Source organism: Protopterus annectens, chromosome 1.part0 (genome assembly GCF_019279795.1).
Source record: "Protopterus annectens isolate FY-2018-M chromosome 1.part0, PAN1.0, whole genome shotgun sequence".
Classification (NCBI taxonomy): domain Eukaryota; kingdom Metazoa; phylum Chordata; order Ceratodontiformes; family Protopteridae; genus Protopterus; species Protopterus annectens.
The window spans coordinates 1623511250-1623534234 of NC_056725.1; the positions used below are offsets into that span (position 1 = coordinate 1623511250).

Consider the following 22985-nt stretch of genomic DNA (forward strand, 5'->3'; position numbering starts at 1 on the left):
GGCAAGGTTTCTGCCAGGAGCACAGAACTCCTTAGCAGATGTGTTGAGCAGACGAATTATGGATCCCCACGAGTGGAAATTGGATCCTCATGTATTTCAGAAATTGACAGTGTCATGGGGAACTCCAGACATAGATCTGTTCGCTTCTCCACTAAACTACCAGCTGCCAAAGTTTTGCACAAAAAGGTTTCATCCCACAGCCTGGAAAGTGGATGCTCTTTCTTTCAACTGGAGCAATCTTCATGTGTATGCCTTTCCTCCTCTGACTCTCCTCCCAAAGGTACTCCTAAAGGTCAGACAGGACAAGCCAAAGATGATTTTAATAGCTCCAGATTGGCCTCGACAGCACTGGTACCCATTACTGAGAAGTCTGGTACGAGAACCTCCATGGCCTTTGCCTTCGATTCCACACCTGCTGTCTCAGGAGAACAGTCATTTACTCAATGTCAAACTTCACTCTCTTCACCTAACAGCCTGGCACATTCTGTTTTGAACCCTGGAGGGTCTCAACTTCCACAGCAAGTTTTGAATGTTATTTTGGAAGCCAGAAGGCCTAGTACAAGGAAAGTGTACGCAGATAAATGGAAGAGATTTTTATTTTGGAGTGCAGCAAAGGAATTTGATGTTTCTGAGCCTAATTTAAGTGTGGCTCTTCAATATCTTACTGAGTTACTGGACAAAGGTTTGTCCTTCTCTTCTATTAAGGTTCATGCTGCAGCAATTTCTGCTCACTATGACTGTGATCCACCATTGTTTTCTCATCCTTTGTTCAAGCAATTTCTTAGAGGGGCAAAGAATATAAGACCCCCGCGTAGAGCTCCTACTCCTGCTTGGGATCTCAATTTTGTGTTGGAGAAACTCACTCTACAACCTTTTGAGCCTGCAGTTACTGCTGAGTTGAAATATTTATCATGGAAGACTGCTTTTTTGTTGGCCATTACCTCTGCAAGAAGGGTTTCTGAATTACAGGCCCTTATGGCAGTTGAGCCTTTCTTAATTTTCCATAAGGATAGGGTATCTTTGCGTACTAATCCTTCCTTTATGCCTAAAGTGGTTTCTAGTGTGGCTTTAAACCAAACTATTCATTTGCCTACTTTTTATGCAAATCCCCAAAATAAAGGGGAAAAGATTTTGCACACTTTAGATGTACACAGGCAGTTGCGATATTATTTAAGCAGAACTAAAGGGTTCAGGCAGTCTCAGCAGTTATTTGTTTCTTTTGCTTTGAGTTCTCAGGGCAAGCCTGTGTCAAAACAAACTATTTCTAAGTGGATTGGGTTTTGCATTGCTTTCTGTTATTCCCATCATGGTAAGGAGATTCCAGCTGGGATTAGGCCTCATTCCACTAGGGCTACTGCCACTCACAGCTTTTTAAGGGGTGGCAACTAAGGATATTTTGGAGGCAGCTACTTGGAGTTCAGTGCATACTTTCTCTAAGCATTATCACCTTCCACTTTACTCTAAATCTAGGGCTGGTTTTGCCACTGCTATTTTACAGGGCATTTTGGCAGCTCCTGCTGCTTTATAGTTTTGCCATCCTCCCTTACCTCTGCTTTGGGATTCTACCCAAGTGTAAGGACTGCAGCAATGTGAGATGAAGAACATAGTACAGTTTTGTACCTACCATAAATGTAGATGTTCGAAGATCCACATTGCTGCAGTCCACCCTCCCTCCTTCCCCTCTGTTCTTAGAGGCGGTTGTGTGGGTTGGGTTGTAAATATTGTATTTCTTGTATATATTGTACATATTATTAGTGCAAGGGTGGTTGGTTGGTTGTTTGCTGTCTTTTGGTTTTGACCTTTCTTTTAGGGGTCTTCTGACATCTGGGGCAAGAAAAGACTGAGGATATGACGTTGGTCATGCGCATTTGTACCCTGACGTCCTGATGTCAGTCTAATGCGCCTTGACCGACGTCAGCCTTATACTTTGATATTCGGGCCGACCGAGGACAGCGGACTACCCAAGTGTAAGGACTGCAGCAACATTTATGGTAGGTACAAAACTGTACTTTTCACATGTTGAAATATCAAAACTATCTTCTTACTCAATTGAAGTCTAAGGTAGATGCTCTGGCGGAAGGCATTGAGTGTAAAGAATTACAAGATTTGGTTCATGTCTCTGAACAGGTGGGTAAGCATTCTTTACAATGTGGTTTTGATGCTGTACAGGCCTCGTCTAGGGTGGCTGCCACTGGGTCAGTTCTTCGCAGGCACGCCTGGCTGAGGGATCAGAATTTATCTGAACATGTTAAGACAAGGATTTTGGATGCTCCTTTACAGTCTGATGTGTTGTTTGGTTCTCCGGTGGAGTCAGTCTTGAAGAAAATGGAAGACAAGGCTAAGTCTATGCAGGCTGTTAAAGATTTTTTGCAAGTTCAGCCTCCGAAGTTTAGTAGGAATTGGCCTGCTAAGGGGTGGTCGTACCCTTCTTATGATTCACAGTCTAGGGGTAGATCTAGACGTGGTAGGGGCAGAGCTCAGAGCTCCTTCAGACCTAGAACAGGGAGTTCACCTGCACAATCTTCGGGTGAGGGCAGGGGCCAGTCCTTTCGTAAACAGGCCCAATGACCTACCTTTTCAGCTGCCAGATCCTTCTTGTCTGGCAGCACCTTTGGGAGGAAGGTTGGCACTCTTCAAGGAAAATTGGAGTTTGATTACCCAAGACAGATGGGTATTGGATATCATACACCAAGGTTACAGGTTTTATTTCCATACCTTGCCTCCTTTCAAAGGCATGCCGGACGTTCCTCCTCAGCAAAGACTAGAGGCTCACAAACAAATTTCTCTGCTGCTTCAAATAGGGGCCATACAACCGGTCCCTCTGCCAGAAGTGGGCCTAGGATTTTATTCTCGCCTGTTCCTAGTACCAAAGAAGGGGAACACGTGGAGACCAATTTTGGATTTATCTATCCTCAACACTTATCTGGACATTCCCAAGTTCAAAATGTTGACGTTACAACAGCTTTTACCTCTGCTGGGCAAAGATCACTGGATGGTGACTCTGGATCTCAAGGAGGCTTACCTTCATGTTCCTATCAGGCTAAGTTGCAGGAAGTATCTGCGTTTTGGCTGGGACTTCTCATTATCAGTTCTCTGCATTGCACTTTGGCTTATCTACTGCCCAGAGTGTTCACAAGGTTCTGGCTCCAGTGATAGCTTTCTTCAGGCTAAGAGGAATACAGATTTATCCTTATTTGGACGATTGCCTGATTCTGGCCCAAGGAAAGGACGAACTTCTTCATCATCTACAATATGTGATAGCAGTGCTAAGATGCCTGGGGTATTCTGTGAACGAAATAAAGTCCAGTCTAGTACCCTCTCAGGACTTGTGCTTTCTGGGTGTGAGACTGAATACAGCGTCCCAGATGGCCTTTTTGACCCCGGACAAACAAAAGAATCTTTCTCTTTACTTCCATCAATTGTCTCATCAGTCCAGGCTGACTGCAAGGACAGTCCTTCAAGCCTTGGGGTTCATGGCATCTTGTATTCTGGTGCTTCCCAATGCCAAACTGCATATGAGGAAGCTACAATGGTATCTCAAAAATGTATGGACAAAGCACTGCCAAGATATGGACACTGTCATTCAGATAATACCTTGCATTCAAAAGGAGTTTTTGTGGTGGGCTCAGGAATGTCACCTAAACAAGGGACTCTCTGTGACCCGGCCAGAGGCGAGTCAGATTCTAACGACAGATGCCTCAGACAAAGCTTGGGGAGCTCATCTAACTGGAAAGTGGGTACAAGACACGTGGCCTGCCAGACTTCAACATCTACATATCAACTTGAAGGAGATGTTAGCAGTCCAATTTGCATTAATAGCTTTCAAGGATTTACTTCTTCCAGGGCAGGTGTTGGTTCTAACAGACAACACAACTGTCATGTGGTACATCAACAAGCAAGGGGAACACATTCTTATCCTCTATGCAGACAAGCAATGATTTTGTGGGAGACTGCTCTCAGTTTACAGCTAAATCTTCAGGCAAGGTTTCTGCCGAGCACAGAACTCCTTAGCAGATGTGTTGAGCAGACAAATTATGGATCCCCACGAGTGGAAATTGGATCCTCATGTATTTCAGAAATTGACAGTGTTATGGGGAACTCCAGACATAGATCTGTTCGCTTCTCCACTAAACTACCAGCTGCCAAAGTTTTGCACAAAAAGGTTTCATCCCACAGCTTGGAAAGTGGGTGCTCTTTCATTCAATTGGAGCAATCTTCATGTGTATGCCTTTCCACCTCTGCCTCTCCTCCCAAAGGTACTCCTGAAGGTCAGACAGGACAAGCCAAAGATGATTTTAATAGCTCCAGATTGGCCTCGACAGCACTGGTACCCATTACTGAGAAGTCTGGTACGAGAGCCTCCATGGCCTTTACCTTCGATTCCACACCTGCTGTCTCAGGAGAACAGTCATTTACTCAATGTCAAACTTCACTCTCTCCACCTAACAGCCTGGCATATTCTGTTTTGAACCCTGGAGGGTCTCAGCTTCCACAGCAAGTTTTGAATGTTATTTTGGAGGCCAGAAGGCCTAGTACAAGGAAAGTGTACGCAGATAAATGGAAGAGATTTTTATTTTGGAGTACAGCAAAGGAATTTGATGTTTCTGAGCCTAATTTAAGTGTGGCTCTTCAATATCTTACTGAGTTACTGGACAAAGGTTTGTCCTTCTCTTCTATTAAGGTTCATGCTGCAGCAATTTCTGCTCACTATGACTGTGACCCACCATTATTTTCTCATCCTTTGTTTAAGCAATTCCTTAGAGGGGCAAAGAATATAAGACCCCCACGTAGAGCTCCTACTCCTGCTTGGCATCTCAATTTTGTGTTGGAGAAACTCACTCTACAACCCTTTGAGCCTGCAGCTACTGCCGAGTTGAAATATTTATCATGGAAGACTGCTTTTTTGTTGGCCATTACCTCTGCAAGAAGGGTTTCTGAATTACAGGCCCTTATGGCGGTTGAGCCTTTCTTGATTTTCCATAAGGATAGGGTATCTTTGCGTACTAATCCTTCCTTTATGCCTAAAGTGGTTTCTAGTGTGGCTCTAAACCAAACTATTCATTTGCCTACTTTTTATGCAAACCCCCAAAATAAAGGGGAAAAGATTTTGCACACTTTGGATGTACACAGGCAGTTGCGATATTATTTGAGCAGAACTAAAGGGTTCAGGCAGTCTCAGCAGTTATTTGTTTCATTTGCTTTGGGATGTTCTTCATCTCACATTGCTGCAGTCCTTACACTTGGGTAGTCCGCTGTCCTCGGTCGGCCCGAATATCAAAGTATAAGGCTGACGTCGGTCAAGGCGCATTTGACTGACAGCAGGACGCCAGGGTACAAAGGCCCAGGACCGACGTCATATCCTCAGTCTTTTTTGCCGCATGGTCCGATGCAGAAGCAGCATTGCAAGTGCCGGTTGGCGTTCTGAAATTGTTCGATTTCTGAGTTTCAGACCGAGTCAAAGTTGGCTAAGTACCCGTGAATATTTTAGTTTTTCTTGCCTCAGTGGTTTACCGGATGTCAGAAAAAGTGAATAATTGTATTTCTTGTGGGAAACAGATACCGCATAGAGACTACCATACTTTGTGTATTCCTTGTTTAGGGCCTGAGCACGACGTTGTTGGGTGTCGCCTTGTGCTAGGTTTAATAAGCGCACTATTAAGAGAAGATTAGATTGTGCCAGGTTAGTCTTCGAAGCGGTGCAATTATAAAATGCCGCCGGATGCTCCGACGCGCTTCTTCAAGAAGCGCAAGGACAAAGCAGTTAAACCTAGGCTAGAGGAACCGCCAGTACCGGACGCCGGTTCTTTAGAGGTGTCGGTGGAGCCGGTGGTTCCACCGGAGGTTTCTTTGGGATCCCAGGGAGAGTCTTTGTTATTGCAGGATGTGGCCTCTCGGGAGGCAGGCCAGGCTGATGGGGCTTCTCAGGTTACTATACTCCCTCCCTGCCTAGGGTGGTTAGGCCCTCTCCTTCTGTTTCCAAGGCTTCTCCCAGGGCAGGCCAGGTTTAGCTTCAGTTGGTGTTACCCCTAGTTCTTCAGGAACTGTGCCCAAGAAGCATATGCTTAAAATGGCAGAAGATTTGATTACTTTGATTAGGGTTCTATGCCCCTCCTGATAAGAGACCTAGGGTGGAGCCTGAGCTAGGGAGTTTTGAGCAGGCTTCAGATGTTTCAGAGTCTTCGGCTGAAGACTTGCAGGAGTACTCTCCTTATTCTGATTCTGATGTGGATGATTCGACTCCTTCTGCTTCTCCTCCTGAGGATTTTTCTTTTTCAGAAACTTTTCATTCCATGAGGGAGCATTTTAAGTGGGAAGGTCAGGACTTCTCTAATTCCAGGAAAAGGCTTAGGGAATTTTTGTTTTTACCCCAGCATAGGCCTTTGGCTATACCTCCTGTTTTGGATGTAGTGGAAGATGTTTTTACAGAGGCTTCTCTTAATCCTGATTCTTTGCCTCCTGCTCCTGTTAAACCGGATAGGTATTACAGGGTGCCTGAAGCTCATAAGTATCTTTTTAAGAGTCCTAGGGCAGACCCAGAAACTGTTAGCCAGGGGCCTAAAGGTGTTTAGGCTTCTGTTGTAAAGAATCCGGTTCCGGCAGACAAAGAGGCCAGGGCCTTGGATAGATGGGGAAAGAAAGTTTATACTTCTTCCACTCTTGCTATGAGGGCTTTGAATTGCCAGTTTCACATGTTGAAATACCAAACCTATCTCCTTTCACAATTGAAGTCTAAGGTTGATGCTCTGGCAGAAGGTATTGATTGTAAAGAGTTGCAAGATTTAGTGCATGTTTCTGAACAGGTGGGTAAGCATTCTTTGCAATGTGGTTTTGATGTTGTACAGGCCTCGTCTAGGGTGGCTGCCACTGGGTCAGTTCTTCGCAGGCACGCCTGGCTGAGGGATCAAAATTGATCTGACCATGTTTAAACAAGGATTTTAGATGCTCCTTTACAATCTGACGTGTTGTTTGGTTCTCCTGTTGAGGCAGTTTTAAAGAAAATGGAAGACAAGGCTAAGTCTATGCAGACTGTTAAAGATTTTTTGCAGGTCCAGCCTCCAAAGTTTAGTAGAAATTGGCCTACTAAGGGGTGGACGTATCCTTCTTATGATTCCCAGTCTAGGGGTAGATCTAGACGTGGTAGGGGTAGAGCTCAGGGCTCTTTTAGGCCTAGAACAGGGAGTTCTCCTGCACAGTCTTCGGTGAGGGCAGGGGTCAGTCCTTTCGTAAACAGACCCAATGACCTCCCTTTTCAGCTGCCAGAGCCTTCTCGCCTGGCAGCACCTTTGGGAGGAAGGTTGGCACTTTTCAAAGAAAATTGGAGTTTAATTACCCAAGACAGATGGGTTTTGGATATCATACACCACGGTTACAGGTTTTATTTCCATACCTTGCCTCCTTTCAAAGGCATGCCAGACGTTCCTCCTCAACAAAGAATAGAGGCTCACAAGCAAGTTTCTCTGTTACTCCAAATAGGGACCATACAGCCGGTCCCTATGCCAGAAGTGGGCCTAGGATTTTATTCTCGCCTGTTCCTAGTACCAAAGAAGGGGAACACGTGGAGACCGATTTTGGATTTATCTATCCTCAACACTTATCTGGACATTCCCAAGTTCAAAATGTTGACGTTACAGCAGCTTTTACCTCTGCTGGAAAAAGATCATTGGATGGTAACTTTGGATCTCAAGGAGGCTTACCTTCATGTTCCTATAAGACTGAGTTGCAGGAAGTATCTGCTGAGCTGGGACTTCTCACTATCAGTTCTCTGCATTGCCCTTTGGCTTATCTACTGCGCCCAGAGTGTTCACGAAAGTTCTGGCTCCAGTGATAGCTTTCTTCAGGCTAAAAGGAATACAGATTTATCCTTATTTGGACGACTGTCTGATTCTGGCTCAAGGAAGGGAAGAGCTTCTTCATCATTTGGAATATGTGATAGCAGTGCTAAGATGCCTGGGGTATTCTGTGAACGAAATAAAGTCCAGTCTAGTACCCTCTCAGGACATGTGCTTTCTGGGTGTGAGACTGAATACAGCATCCCAGATGGCCTTTTTAACCCCGGACAAACAAAAGAGTCTTTCCCTTTACTTCCATCAACTATCTCATCAGTCCGGGCTGACTGCAAGGACAGTCCTTCAAGCCTTAGAGTTCATGGCATCTTGTATTCTGGTGCTTCCCAATGCCAAACTGCATATGAGGAAGCTGCAATGGTATCTCAAAAATATATGGACACAGCACTGCCAGGATCTGGACACTGTCATTCAAATAATACCTTGCATTCAAAAGGAATTTTTGTGGTGGGCTCATGAATGTCACCTAAACAAGGGACTCTCTGTGACCCGGCCAGAGGCGAGTCAGATTTTAACGACAGATGCCTCAGACAAAGCTTGGGGAGCTCATCTAAATGGAAAGTGGATACAAGACAAGTGGCCTGCCAGACTACAACATCTACATATCAACCTGAAGGAGATGTTAGCAGTCCAGTTTGCATTAATAGCTTTCATGGATTTACTTCTTCCAGGGCAGGTGTTGATTCTAACAGACAACACAACTGTCATGTGGTACATCAACAAGCAAGGGGAACGATTCTTATCCTCTATGCAGGCAAGCAATGATTTTGTGGGAGACTGCTCTCAGTTTACAGCTCAATCTTCAGGCAAGGTTTCTGCCAGGAGCACAGAACTCCTTAGCAGATGTGTTGAGCAGACGAATTATGGATCCCAACGAGTGGAAATTGGATCCTCATGTATTTCAGAAATTGACAGTGTCATGGGGAACTCCAGACATAGATCTGTTCGCTTCTCCACTAAACCATCAGCTGCCAAAGTTTTGCACAAAAAGGTTTCATCCCACAGCTTGGAGAGTGGATGTTCTTTCTTTCAATTGGAGCAATCTTCATGTGTATGCCTTTCCACCTCTGCCTCTCCTCCTAAAGGTACTTCTAAAGTCAGACAGGACAAGCCAAGGATGATTTTAATAGCTCCAGATTGGCCTCGACAGCACTGGTACCAATTACTGAGAAGTCTGGTACGGAAGCCTCCATGGCCTTTGCCTTCGATTCCACACCTGTTGTCACAGGAGGGCAGTCATTTGCTCAATGTCAAGCTTCACTCTCTGCACCTAACAGCCTGGCATATTCTGTTTTGAACCATAGTGGGCCTCCACTTCCTCAGCAAGTTTTGAATGTTATTTTGGAAGCTAGAAGGCCTAGTACAAGGAAAGTGTACGCAGATAAATGGTAGAGATTTTTATTTTGGAGTGCAGCAAAAGATTTTGATGTTTCTGAGCCTAATTTGAGTGTGGCTCTTCAATATCTTACTGAGTTACTGGACAAAGGTTTGTCTTTCTCTTCTATTAAGGTTCATGCTGCAGCAATTTCGGCTCACTATAATTGTGACCCACCATTGTTTTCTCATCCTTTGTTCAAGCAATTTCTTAGAGGGGCAAAGAATATAAGACCCCACAAGAGCTCCTACTCCTGCTTGGGATCTCAATTTTGTGTTGGAGAAACTCACTCTACAACCTTTTGAGCCTGCAGCTACTTCTGAGTTGAAATATTTATCATGGAAGACTGCTTTTTTGTTGGCCATTACCTCTGCAAGAAGGGTTTCTGAATTGCAGGCCCTTATGGCGGTTGAGCCTTTCTTGATTTTCCATAAGGATAGGGTATCTTTACGTACTAATCCTTCCTTTATGCCTAAAGTGGTTTCTAGTGTGGCTTTAAACCAAACTATTCATTTGCCTACTTTTATGCAAATCCCCAAAATAAAGGGGAAAAGATTTTGCACACTTTAGATGTACACAGGCAGTTGCGATATTATTTGGACAGAACTAAAGGGTTCAGGCAGTCTCAGCAGTTATTTGTTTCTTTTGCTTTGAGTTCTCAGGGCAAGCCTGTGTCAAAACAAACTATTTCTAAGTGGATTGGGTTTTGCATTGCTTTCTGTTATTCCCATCATGGCAAGGAGATTCCAGCTGGGATTAGGCCTCATTCCACTAGAGCTACTGCCACTTCGACAGCTTTTTTGGGGGGGGTGGCAACCAAGGATATTTTGGAGGCAGCTACTTGGAGTTCAGTGCATACTTTCTCTAGGCATTATCACCTGCCACTTTACTCTAAATCCAGGGCTGGTTTTGCCACTGCTGTTTTGCAGGGCATTTTGGCAGCTCCTGCTTCCTTTTAGTTTGGCCATCCTCCCATACCTCTGCTTTGGGATTCTACCCAAGTGTAAGGACTGCAGCAATGTGAGATGAAGACCATAGTACAGTTTTGTACCTACCATAAATGTAGATGTTCGAAGATCCACATTGCTGCAGTCCAATTTACCTCCCTCCTTCCCTCTGTAGTTAGAGGTGGTTGTGTGGGTTGAGTTGTAAATATTGTGTATATAGTGTATATTTTGTACATATAATTAGGGCAAGGGTGCTTGGTTGTTTGTTTTGCTGTCTTTTGGTTTTGACCTTTATTTTTAGGGTCTTCTGACATCTGGGGCAAGAAAAGACTGAGGATATGACGTCGGTCATGCGCATTTGTACCCTGACGTCCTGATGTCAGTCAAATGCGCCTTGACCGACGTCAGCCTTATACTTTGATATTCGGGCCGACCGAGGACAGCGGACTACCCAAGTGTAAGGACTGCAGCAATGTGGATCTTGGAACATCTACATTTATGGTAGGTACAAAACTGTACTTTCTCAGGGCAAGTCTGTGTCAAAACAAACTATTTCTAAGTGGATTGGGTTTTGTATTGCTTTCTGTTATTCCCATCATGGTAAGGAGATTCCAGCTGGGATTAGGCCTCATTCCACTAGGGCTACTGCCACTTCTACAGCTTTTTTAAGGGGGGTGGCAACTAAAGATATTTTGGAGGCAGCTACTTGGAGTTCAGTGCATACTTTCTCTAAGCATTATCACCTTCCACTTTACTCTAAATCTAGGGCTGGTTTTGCCACTGCAATTTTACAGGGCATTTTGGCAGCTCCTACTGCTTTATAGTTTTGCCATCCTCCCTTACCTCTGCTTTGGGATTCTACCCAAGTGTAAGGACTGCAGCAATGTGAGATGAAGAACATAGTACAGTTTTGTACCTACCATAAATGTAGATGTTCAAGATCCACATTGCTGCAGTCCAATACCTCCCTCCTTCCCTCTGTAGTTAGAGGCGGTTGTGTGGGTTGGGTTGTAAATATTGTGTATATTGTATATATTGTACATATGATTAGTGCAAGGGTGGTTGGTTGGTTTTTGCTGTCTTTTGGTTTTGACCTTTCTTTTTAGGGTCTTCTGACATCTGGGGCAAGAAAAGACTGAGGATATGACGTCAGTCATGCGCATTTGTACCCTGACGTCCTGATGTCAGTCTTAAGCGCCTTGACCGACGTCAGCCTAATACTTTGATATTCGGGCCGACCGAGGACAGCGGACTACCCAAGTGTAAGGACTGCAGCAATGTGGATCTTCGAACATCTACATTTATGGTAGGTACAAAACTGTACTTTCAGAGCCACCACCCTTTGGTCTCACCACAGCCCCCAGGGTGTTTACCAAAGTGATGGCAGTGGTAGCAGCTCACCTGAGACTACAGGGATTCCAGGTCTTCCCCTACCTGGATGACTGGCTCCTTGCTGCCCCTTCCAGGCATCAACTCTGCCAAGCAAGGGATTCCCAACTTCACTTAGCCCACCAGTTGGGAATAACCTTCAATCTCAACAAATCTTTACTGACCCCGATTCAAGTGCTAGATTTCATTGGAGCCTGGTTGGACACGATTCAAACCAAGGTCTTACTAATCTCAGAGAGGATCCAGTCTCTGAAACTACATACCCACTGTATCCTTCAAGCTCGGTCACAGACGGTAAAATTGGTATTAATGGTGTTGGGGTCCATGGCAGCCACAGTCGCTCTCTTACCCATGGCTCAGCTACGAATGCAGGTACTTCAGTGGACCCTTGCAGTTCCATGGTCCATGCTATATCTTCTCTCTCACCCTATTCAAGTATCTCAGGTGTGCAGGGACTCTCTTCTGTGGTTGCTCCATTCCCCAGATCTTCTCCAGGGTCATGCCTTTCTTCTTTCTAACCCTTTGGCCATGGTGACCACGGATGCCTCCCTGCTGGGGTAGGGGGGCACAGCTTGAGAAGGACAGTCCAAGGTACGTGGTCCCCCTATGAGACTCAATTGCATATCAATGTCCTGGAGATGAGAGCGGTGCTCCTAGCATTGCAAGCTGTCCATGCCCATCTCCCCATAGCGACAGTTGCTGTCCAGACAGACGTCTGTGGTCTGGTACATCAACAAGCAGGGGGGAACCAGGTCTTATCCCTTGTGTCGAGAGGCCATGATAGTGTGGGAGTGGGTGATCTCCACTGGACGTTTTCTGGTGGCAATGCACATTCCGTGGAGGTCCAACATTCTAGTCGACAGGCTCAGCGGGTCTGTCCTGATGCCTTACAAGTGGTCTCTGAATCCTTCAGTAGGGAAACAGATCTTTCTCAAGTGGGGCAAGCCTTGCTGCGATCTCTTTGCCTCTCCTTCCAATGTGAAGTGCAGAGTTTTTCACTCTGAACCCCCTGCAGGGAGAAGCACCCAGAGATGTTCTGGTTCATGCTTGGCCCTCCCGTCTTCTGTATGCATATCCCCCTCTGCCCTTCATACCAAAATTTCTTCAGAAAGCTGGCAGGCTGGGGAGCTCTGTCATTCTCATTGCCCTATTCTGGCTTCACCAAGTATGGATCCCCTCTCTGTGGTCTCAGTTGTGTCTCCGCCCCAGACGTTGGATCCAATTCCGGATCTCATCTCTCATCCCTCAGGGATTCCCCCTCCAGACCTGATCAGTCTGAAGCTCACTGATTGGCTGCTTCAGCTCCCATGATAGTCAGGACTCCCAGATTATCCTCACTGGTCAAAAGAATTTTGGTGGCAGCTCACAAATCTTCTACTAGGAAGGTTTATGCCAGTAAGTGGAAATGTTTTTCTGTTTGGGCCTCTCAGCGTCACCTGGACCCCTTCACTGCTCCGGTTCAGGCGGTTTTAGATTTTTTAGCAAGTATTTTTCAGCAAGGTGCCAGTTCTTCTATGATCAAGGTCCAACTGGCAACTATATCTAACTTTCATGTAGGCGACATGTCTTCTCTAGCATCTTCTAAGCTTTGTAAAGCCTCTTTGAAAGGCACCTTCTTACTTCGACCACCGGTTAAGGACCCAACGCCTCCCTAGGATCTCATGCTAGTTCTGCAAGCTTTGGTCTCATCCCCCTTTCAACCTGCAGCCACAGTGCACTTAGTTTCTGTCCTGGAAGATGGCTTTTCTTGGTTGCTATTACTTCTGCCAAAAGGGTCTCAGAGCTTCAAGTGATTAATCTCCCGGTTTTCTGTCCAAATTTTCAAAATAAGGGAGAGTACAACCCCACTTGTTAGATGTGCACAGACAGTTATGTTTTTACCTGCTTAGGACAAACTTATTTCGTAAGTCTGACCAACTTTTTATTTCCTATCCTAAGCTCTTTTTAGGGAAACCAGTGTCGAAGGACACCATTGCCCATTGGATTTCCCACTGCATTTTCCTGGCATATTCAGCTAGAGGTTTAACTCTGCCAGATTATGTTAAGGCACATTCCACTAGATCTATGGCTACTTCAGCTGCCTTCTGGTCCAGAGTTTCTCTGGATGATGATTGTTCCGCTCCTACTTGGGCTTCTTCGCACACTTCCATCTCGCATTACAAGTTGGACATTTTATCCAGGAACAGGGCTTCCTTTGGCTCTGCCCTGCTCTGGAATATCCTTCCTGGAGGACCTCCCAGATGTTTAGTAGCTGGGGACTCTGTCCCACAGGTTGAAAAGCAAATGAAGATAACAAATATACTCTCAATAACATTCTGTCTGAGTTGTTGCTCTTCATTTGTCTTCAACCATCCCTCCCTCTTTCCCCCTGCCTTGTATAAGCTGTGTGTTGGTCTGGATAGATGAGGAATGGTCACCATATGAGTATGCTTCTGTTCTCCTCTGCTTGATTAGGGAGATCCTTGTCACGGGATAAGATTTTGGATCAGATGGGGATGCTCTGGTAGGCAGCAAACTCGATCTGAAGGGAGGAGGGAGATGGGCATTACGGGTGGGGGAGGAGCTTGGAGCTTGGATCATATGCTGGAGAGGCAGCCGAGTCGGATTCTGTTGTATCAGAGTTACCCACAGGTTGAAGTCAAATGAAGCGCAGTAACTCAGAACGTTGTGGTGAGTACATAACTTTTTTTGTTTAGTGTGTGTAGAAAGGAGTTTGAGGATTGTAGTAGTCTTATTGAGTTATACCGTGTAAGTTGCTATACATACTGATTCGTTTTTAGAATGTTTGGTCGCAGACATCAATTACCAATCATTTTTTTATATTTAAGGTTACCACTGTCTTTCCTTCATGTATTTATGAAACTGATGATGTGTGTTCTCTAAAATTATTTATTCGTGTATCTAAATTCAGGTCAAGAATTGCCAGATGATGATGATGAAGAAGATGAAGACGACGAAGACGATGATGATGATGACGACGACGATGATGATGATGATGATCAGGAGGATCAGGAAGATGAAGAAGAAGAAGACGAAGAAGAAGAAACAGATGAAGAGTCAGATACTGAGGAATCAAAGCCACAGGAGGAATCTCGCCCAGAGGCACCTGCAATTGCACCACCACAGTTACCAGCTGCACCACCGGCTGTGATTCCAGCACCTGCCATGCCAGTTCCTCCTCCTCTTGGTCCTCCACCAGCACCACCTTTGAGGCCTCCAGGACCACCTTCTGGTCTTCCCCCTGGCCCACCTCCAGGTAAGGATTGGGCACTCAGATTTCAGGTTTTTGCATATGAACAAAGGATTTTATTAAATATAACCACAACATGTGCTACAGTCAAGACACTGTAACTTGCATATGTAAACTGTACTCATTGTTATTGTTCTATTATTTTAGCATATAGAAACAGCAGAAATGTCATTAATTTACAGAATGGCAAAATCCCTCAAGGACAGAAATGTGGAATCATGGCCGTTTCTAGACTAATGTTGAATCAGGTCAGACTTTGATAATGTTGACCACTTGATTTTTTATACTAGGCATCTAATGGCCTAGTGTTTTAAACCCTGTGACTGTAATATGCAGTTTGTAAAAATATGCCATGCTACCTTTTTCAATATTGCATCTGAAACATTTAGAAGGTCAAGATTCTGACAAACCTAAACGATAGAATGCCTTAAAAGCTCTGGAACATTATTTTGTTTAACCTTAAAATGCATGGCTACTGGGCTAATTATAACATTTTTTTAATAACTTTGTGTGCTTTTATATGCTCTTCCTTACTTGCCTTCAGATTTGGCCAATATAACATTTTGTACAGGGACAAATAAATGATATCCTTCTCCAGCAACGTTTTTAAATGTCCTATAGGAATTCCTTTAGCATTGCAGATCATGTAGTGCATAGTATAATTCTGGGGAGAAGAATGACATTGACTAATGTATGTGGGGGATGTTCTGTTTGTCCGTATGTAGATAACCGACAGCACCTCTTTATAAATGAACAGTGTCTGAAAATGCATATAATTATCAAGAAGCTGTTGTATATAATCTTTTGCCCATTTGCAAAATGTTAAATTGGACAAACTAGAAGACAAATAAGGGAAAAGCATACAAGAACGCAAAAGAGATATTAAAAATAAAGTGGTAACTAGCCCACTAGCTGTGCATTTTAAGGATAAACATAATAATGATTCAGAGTTTTTGAGGTGTTACATTATCTTTGTCAGAATTCTGAACTTCTCCTAAATGTCTCGGATGCATTATTAAAAAAGGAAGCATGGTACATTTTGCATATGGCACATTATAGTCACAGGGTTTATTAGTGAGTTGTCTATGAAACACATACTGTAATCTGGGCTGTTTATATTTGTATGTACATCTGTATGTGTTGGTATTTATTAGTTCTTGAAAATATTTGCAATTATGCAGTTCTTTAATATTTCAGAGAAGTCCGCTGTTCTGATACCAAATTTCTGATTAGTTTTCAATTATTTAGAGACTATTTACATAATAAAAGTCAAGTTTTAAGCTCTGTCCAGGGCAGCCGAAATTCTTTTGAGATTTTTTTATCTGGATTTAATACTTGATGTTTGCACCATAGTGAAATTGTGCGTATTCAAGTCTGATGACCTAGTCTTGGATACCAATTACAAGAGCCTAGAAATAAGTGTTGTGAACTACAATAGTCTTAAGTGGTTATGCCAGGTCTTGTTTGGTCCCACTCATTTACATTTCCCTGTTAATAGGTTCATAGGAAATTTACTAGGCTAATGGCTTAAGAGCCCTTGCAAGCCTAGCCAATATAACCCAATTTTACCCAATGTATGGCCTCTAGGGGCAAGAGGATGGCATGAATTTGTCTGTACCTTGAATATCTTGCATATTGCCCCTGTCCATAAGGCCATAGGTCCTACCCAGGTGTTAATTTGCAATTTCCTATCAATCTATCCAAATTGCCTTTGATGAGGGCAAGGAAGGGCTCTGCTTAAGGTGAGTAGGAAGCCTGTTCTAAAGAAAGGGCAGTCTCTTGAAACACACATCTGTCTGTCCAGCATGTTTTGTTTGAGTTGCTAAGTTTAGATCCCTAGATGGGATGACCTTTGTGCTGTTTGACTTGCAGATGTGTAGCAGCTCCATCAGGACTGGATTTGTGAGTGCCTGTGATTGTCCATTGCCATTAACTTGGGGGGACTGTTTCTCTATTTTATATTTGAGAGTCACATAAATAAATCATACTTCTCTGCCAGGTCACCTGCTTCAGATTTTTTTGGGGACAGTTTTGACTACATTTTTACTTTTCTTATGAAAAAGTTATCTTTTTTTCCCCTATGGATGTCTTCAGTCCCCTTCAAGTAGAGAGTTGGGAGCTTTAGGCCACTAACAGTAAACAAGAGTACCTCTTAGTCTTCCCTGTTTAAGAAGACCAAAGAGATATCTGCAACTTTGTCCAGCATCACTCAGAAGGTTGTACTCGAAGTATATTAGCTTGCCAACACTGGGCTGGTATTTGGAGAGACTCTGTCAAGTTCTGTTTTGAGCAGACTACACAGTGCTTATTGACTATATAAAAGCAGCTTTGAAATATGAATGCTGCTAATCTGTGATGCCTTCGGTTTTATTTTCCTAGAACATTCACCGAGTGTGGTCTCCTTGATGGTAGGAAAGTGAAGCCTTTACCCTTCATGTTTCAGCAGCATTTGTGAGGGTTGTTTTTTCTGTTTTATTTTTAGTATGTGTTTTTTTTCCCTGTAGCTTCCATGACAGTTAAAGCTTTTAGGATTTGGGTATACGACTGTTGTACCTTTGGAACCACAGTTTTAATCCTGAGTGTTTGCATTTGTCGGCTTGATAGAGGGACTATATCTACATAGGAGCTCCCTTGATTTTTCCTCTTATATGATCTGATATGAGCAAAATTCTCCCATTGTCTGGTTCCCATATTCAGGGGTGTACACAGGTTGTGCAGCTGCATACGATTATGGCATATTGTTGGGCATGAGGGAGCATATACAACATTCATTCTCCTGCTCCTATCATCCACACAGTTTGGTTCTAGATCCTAACATTTGTCTTAGGAAAGTTGCTGTGTGTGATGCTGAAGAAACACAACTTTTCTAAATGTTTCTGCAGTACCTAGATCACTAGCCAAGACCTCAGCTAACACTGCTTGCATTGTTTAGACCAATGCGTGGGGTGGAGTAGTGCCACATGATTCACAGACACTGCTATGAAAGCTTAATACTTGGGAAAATATCAGTGCTGGATTGTTGCCAGCCCATTTATTGATTAGACACCAAGTAGCATGATTAAAGGCAGAACCTAAAATGAAGTTGAGTGCAAGAGATCTGGAGGCAAGATATCAAAGTCCATGTCTTATAAGTTTGCGGAAAGATAAGGCTCTGTCTCATCATACAGTTTATGCTGTTTGTCATGTAACAATGGATTTAGCTTGCATCCATCCCCAGCCAATGATACTGATGATAACTGGATTGGTACTTCCCAGATTCCTACTTGCAGAGGAAGTGAATCCCAGAAAGTTAGCACTACCTCTTCTGTGCTAGAACAGCTGGAGCAGCATAGCAATAGGCCTTTTCACATGAATGAGCCCTCATTCTCACAGTGATGGCTTTGTGGGTGAATTAATAGTCAGAAGAGTCTATTCCCTTTGTCTTCGTCCAGCTGATGTAGATGTATCTTTCAATGTAGAGTTTACACTTGTTGTTCCTCGGTCTGGCTGGCATATGGTCCTCTGTCATTTGAAACTTTACCTCACCAGTGCAGAAGCACAGTCGTAGGGAGGACAGATTGCTATTTTCTGAAGCACTTACACCAGCTAGTGAATGCCTTACCAAGCACTGTTAGCACATTGCTCATCACAGAGGCCTTTCTGTCATTCATTTATTGCCTGTTGAACTGGGTGAGTGTAGGCCACCCCTTTTAGATTTTTCAGAGCTAATACTAGTTGAAAACTGCCTCCCCCCCCCCATGATTTTCCTGTGAGGGTGATTTTGAGGTTTTTGCTTCACAAATGTATTGATACTTCTCTTCACTGCATCTATCACCATCCTCAGTGGTCTAGTGACACCCTTTGGAGAGACTCTGAGATTCAAGAAGTCTGCACTGGACTAGTGTGATACTGCTATGTTTCCTCTCCAGGAAACTATACATCAGTGTATCTAGATCAAAGTAGTAGGAAAGAAGTATGGAGGAGTCTTATGGCATCATCCATTGCACCCTTGTTAAGAACGACATCTTTGCATCCTGAAAACATTCAGCTTGAGCTCTTTCCTTTCCCAGCAAGACTAATGTTGCCTTCTGCATACCATCTGTAGAGTGAAAAGACATTCTGACCAAGCATTCCAGAATAAATTCTTTTCTGATCTCTCTGGTCTACTGTAGATGACAAAGATCATACGGTAGCTTTCAAAACCATTGACTTGCTGGGTGCAGATGTATCGGCAACAGTAAACTGCTCAGAATCATAAGGAGTCCAGGCCTTTTTGACAGGGTAGGTAAGAGTGTTTTCTGCTCTGTCTCTAGCCTTTTGATAGAGTAGGCAAGAGGGTTTTCTGCTCTGCAGCTAGGAATCATAGCGTCCTTAATTAACAGTCTCATGGTCTTGTTCCCAGTCCTGTTTTGTAGATCAGGCTTTGGAGAGGTTGCTGTAAATCCTTTAGAATGGTGCCAAGAGTCTCTCGTCAAGAACTTTAAATGGCATTCTGAGTGGTTTTCTCTATGTTCCACTGTAACCTTTGATTAAACTAATGTTGCATGCTTTTGCTTCAGGTGGCGTGGCTTAGATGTTCATCGTGTGACACTGCTGCAGTCATTACACTTGGGTTATCCTGCCGTCAGGTGGTCCCCAGTCAGCCTGAGTTCCAAAGTCTTGGTCCGGCGTTGGTTGCTGTCGCTTCTTCCCTGACGTCAGTGCGCCAGGGGGATATAAGATGCAGCCGACGCCATTTTCTTCAGTCTTTCTTGCCACCCGGTGCCCGAAGCAGAAGCAGTTCGCCAGTGCTGGTTGGCTGACTCCTGAGATTTTCATTCCGAATCCAGAGCCAAAGTCTTCTAAAAAGCTAAGTACCCCGTTGGGGAAACTTTTTCTTGCCTCAGACTGATGTCAGTAAAAATTAATAATTGTATTTCTTGTGGGAAGCAAATACCTCATAAGGATTTCCACTCCTACTGTATCCCATGCCTAGGGCCCAGACCATGACGTCACTGGTTTGTCAGTTTTGTGCTAGGTTTAACAAGCGCACTATTAAACGTCAGTTTGATTTTGCCCGACTTTATTTTGGCAGAAAATTTAATTACACCATGCCGTCGGAACTTCCAACGACCGGAATTCATAAAAAGGACAAGGACAGGCATCCGAGGCCCAAGACTGATGACGAGGCCTCTTCTAGGTCGGTCGCCGGTTCTCTGGTTTTCAGCGAGGCGCCTATGCAGCCCCTGACGACCGCTTCTACAGAACCACAGACCGCCTCCGACTCCCACGTGGATCTGGCTGGGCCTTCGGACGCTCTTGCTGTTCAGATTACCGAACTTAATCCTACAGAGGGAACCGAAGTAGCTGAACAATCCACAGCTTCAGAGGGTGTTTTCAGACCTACCCAATTAACTGTTAAACCCTCTGTTAAATCTAAGCCTCCCTTAAAAGCAAAGAAACAGAGCCAGCAATCTTCAGGGCAGGCTTCCATGCCTAAGAAACGAATGCTAAAAATGGCCAAAGACCTTATCACCCTGATCAGAGGGTCCCAACCCCCTCCAGATAAAAGGCCCAGACAAGATGCAGACTATGAATCTTCAGACCAGGTGTCCATTTCCTCTGACTCATCCTCAGACCTAGGGTATTCCTTACCCCCTTATGAGGATTCAGATGCTGAGGAATCAATTCCATCAGCCTCTCCACCCGAAGACTACTCCTTTGGGGGGAGACCTTACATTCCATGAGGGAGCATTTCCACTGGGAAAGGCCAGGATTATTCAGAATCCAAGAAAAGGCTCAGAAACTTCCTCCTATTGCCTCAACACAGACCCCTTGCCATTCTGCCTGTGTTAGATATTGTGGATGATGTATATACTGAATCCAGCTTAAACCCTGACTCCTTACCACCAGCCCCAGTTAAGCCGGATAGATATTACAGAGTCTCTGACTCTTACAAATTTTTATACAAAAGCCCTGTTGCAGACCCTGAAACTATTTCTCAGGGACCCAAAGGGATTAAGGCCTCATCAGCTAAAACCCCAGTCCCATCTGACAGAGATTCCAGAGCATTAGACAGACTGGGCAAGAAAGTTTATACATCTGCAACTTTGGCCATGAGAGCCTTGAATTGCCAGTTTCACATGCTAAAATATCAGCAATTTTTAATGTCTCAGTTGAAACAAAAGATGCTTCCAGATTCCGATCCTCCTAATTTGAAAGAAATGCAGGATTTATTGCATGCAGCTGAACAAGTGGGAAAACATACTTTGCAATGTGGTTTTGATTCCTTAGAGGCCTCCTGTAGAGCAGCAGTTACAGGCTCTGTCATTAGAAGGCATGCTTGGTTAAAAGAACATACGCTACCAGATCATGTTAAAGCCAAATTACTGGATGCACCTTTGCAGCGGGATGTTTTGTTTGGAGTTAAGGCAGAGGAGGTATTAAAAAAGATGGAGGATAAGGCAAAATCTATGCAAACGGTCAAAGATTTCTTACAGGTTCAACCTCCTCGTTTTAGCAGAAATTGGCCAACAAAAAATGTCACAGACAGACCTCAAAGGGGCAGATATAGACGTCCAAGAGGTAGAGGTCAGACACAAGGCCCTTACAGACTATGACATTGGGGTACACCGGGCCAGAAAGAAGGGGAAGACAGGCCTCAACCTTATAAAAAACAGTCTCAATGACTTCCCACTACAGCTGCCAAACAGCTCTCTCTTGGCAGCCCCCTTAGGAGGAAAACTGGCTCTTTTCTATCACAATTGGCATTGCATCACCAAAGACAAATGGGTTCTCAACATCATATCTCAAGGTTACAGGTTTCACTACCACACTCTTCCAAGGTTAAAAGGAATGCCAAATCTGCCACCAAATCAGTGGGCAGATGCTCAAAAACAAATTACAGCATTCATGGACATGAGAGCTATTCAAAAGGTACCACCACAAGAGCAAGGCCAAGGATTTTACTCGAGACTCTTTCTGGTTCCCAGAAAGGACAAAGCCTGGAGACCCATTCTGGACCTTTCTTCTCTGAACACTTACCTGGATGTTCCGAAATTCAAAATGTTGACACTACAGCAGCTTCTTCTCATGCTGGGCAAGAAAGCTTGGCTCGTGACTTTGGACCTCAAAGAGGCATACCTGCATGTCCCTATCAGAGAAAACTGCAGAAGATACCTTAGATTTCTAGCAGGTTCAATGCACTATCAATTCTCTGCACTGCCCTTTGCCTTATCTACTGTGCCCAGAGTCTTCACAAAGTGCCTGGCACCAGTAATTGCATTTTGCAGGCAAAAAGGAATTCAAATTTACCCATACCTGGACGACTGCCTAATCCAAGCACAGAGCAAGGACATTCTTCTAAAGCATCTGGCGTACGTAAAAAAGTTAAGTTGCCTGGGGTACACAGTAAACGAAAAGAAATCAAAACTAGTGCCCTCACAACAGATAATATTCCTGGGTGCCAGCTTAAACACAACGGCCCAGATGGCTTATCTCACGCCAGACAAGCAAGGACAACTGACTCAATATTTTCATTTAATGGCAACAAAGATCCAACTCCCTGCAAGAAAAATTCTGCAGGCCTTGGGCTACATGGCATCTTGCATACTACTAATTCCATATGCCAGACTGCATATGAGGAAACTACAATGGTACCTAAAGAGTGTATGGTCTCAACACTGTCAAGATCTGGAAACAGTTATACCACTAATTCCTTGCCTTCAACAGGAGTTTCAGTGGTGGGCCCAAGCTTGTCACCTCAACAAGGGACAGCCTTTTACTCAACCCACAGCCAGGCAAACACTGACAACAGATGCATCGGATTACGCCTGGGGAGCACACATGGCAGGAAAATGTACTCAGGGCGAGTGGCCCACAGAACAAAGGCATCTCCACATCAATCAAAAAGAGATGCTAGCGGTACAAAATGCAATTATAGCTTTCAAGGACCTGCTACATCCAGGACAACTACTACTAAAGACGGACACCACAGTTATGTGGTACATAAACAAGCAAGGGGGAACACACTCCTACCCCCTCTGCAGACAAGCCATGACCTTGTGGAACACAGCTTTAAACTACCAAGTTCATCTGCAGGCACAATTCCTGCCAGGAGAGAAAAACACACTGGCAGACGACCTAAGCAGAAACATCATGGATCCTCACAAATGGCAATTGAGTCCACAAATTTTTAGAATGATAGCACAGAAATGGGGGAA

At 44.2% G+C, this 22985-nt stretch overlaps 1 protein-coding gene across 1 annotated transcript in view; it reads left to right on the plus strand.

Moving 5' to 3' along the window:
* The window catches only part of WBP11 (WW domain binding protein 11), a gene marked incomplete in the record, with an annotated part of 1089603 nt that overhangs the window by 922877 nt on the left and 143741 nt on the right, over window positions 1-22985 (plus strand). The window contains 1 exon segment of the mRNA XM_044068181.1: window positions 14467-14811. Within this exon segment, the coding sequence (XP_043924116.1) occupies window positions 14467-14811 (345 nt within the window).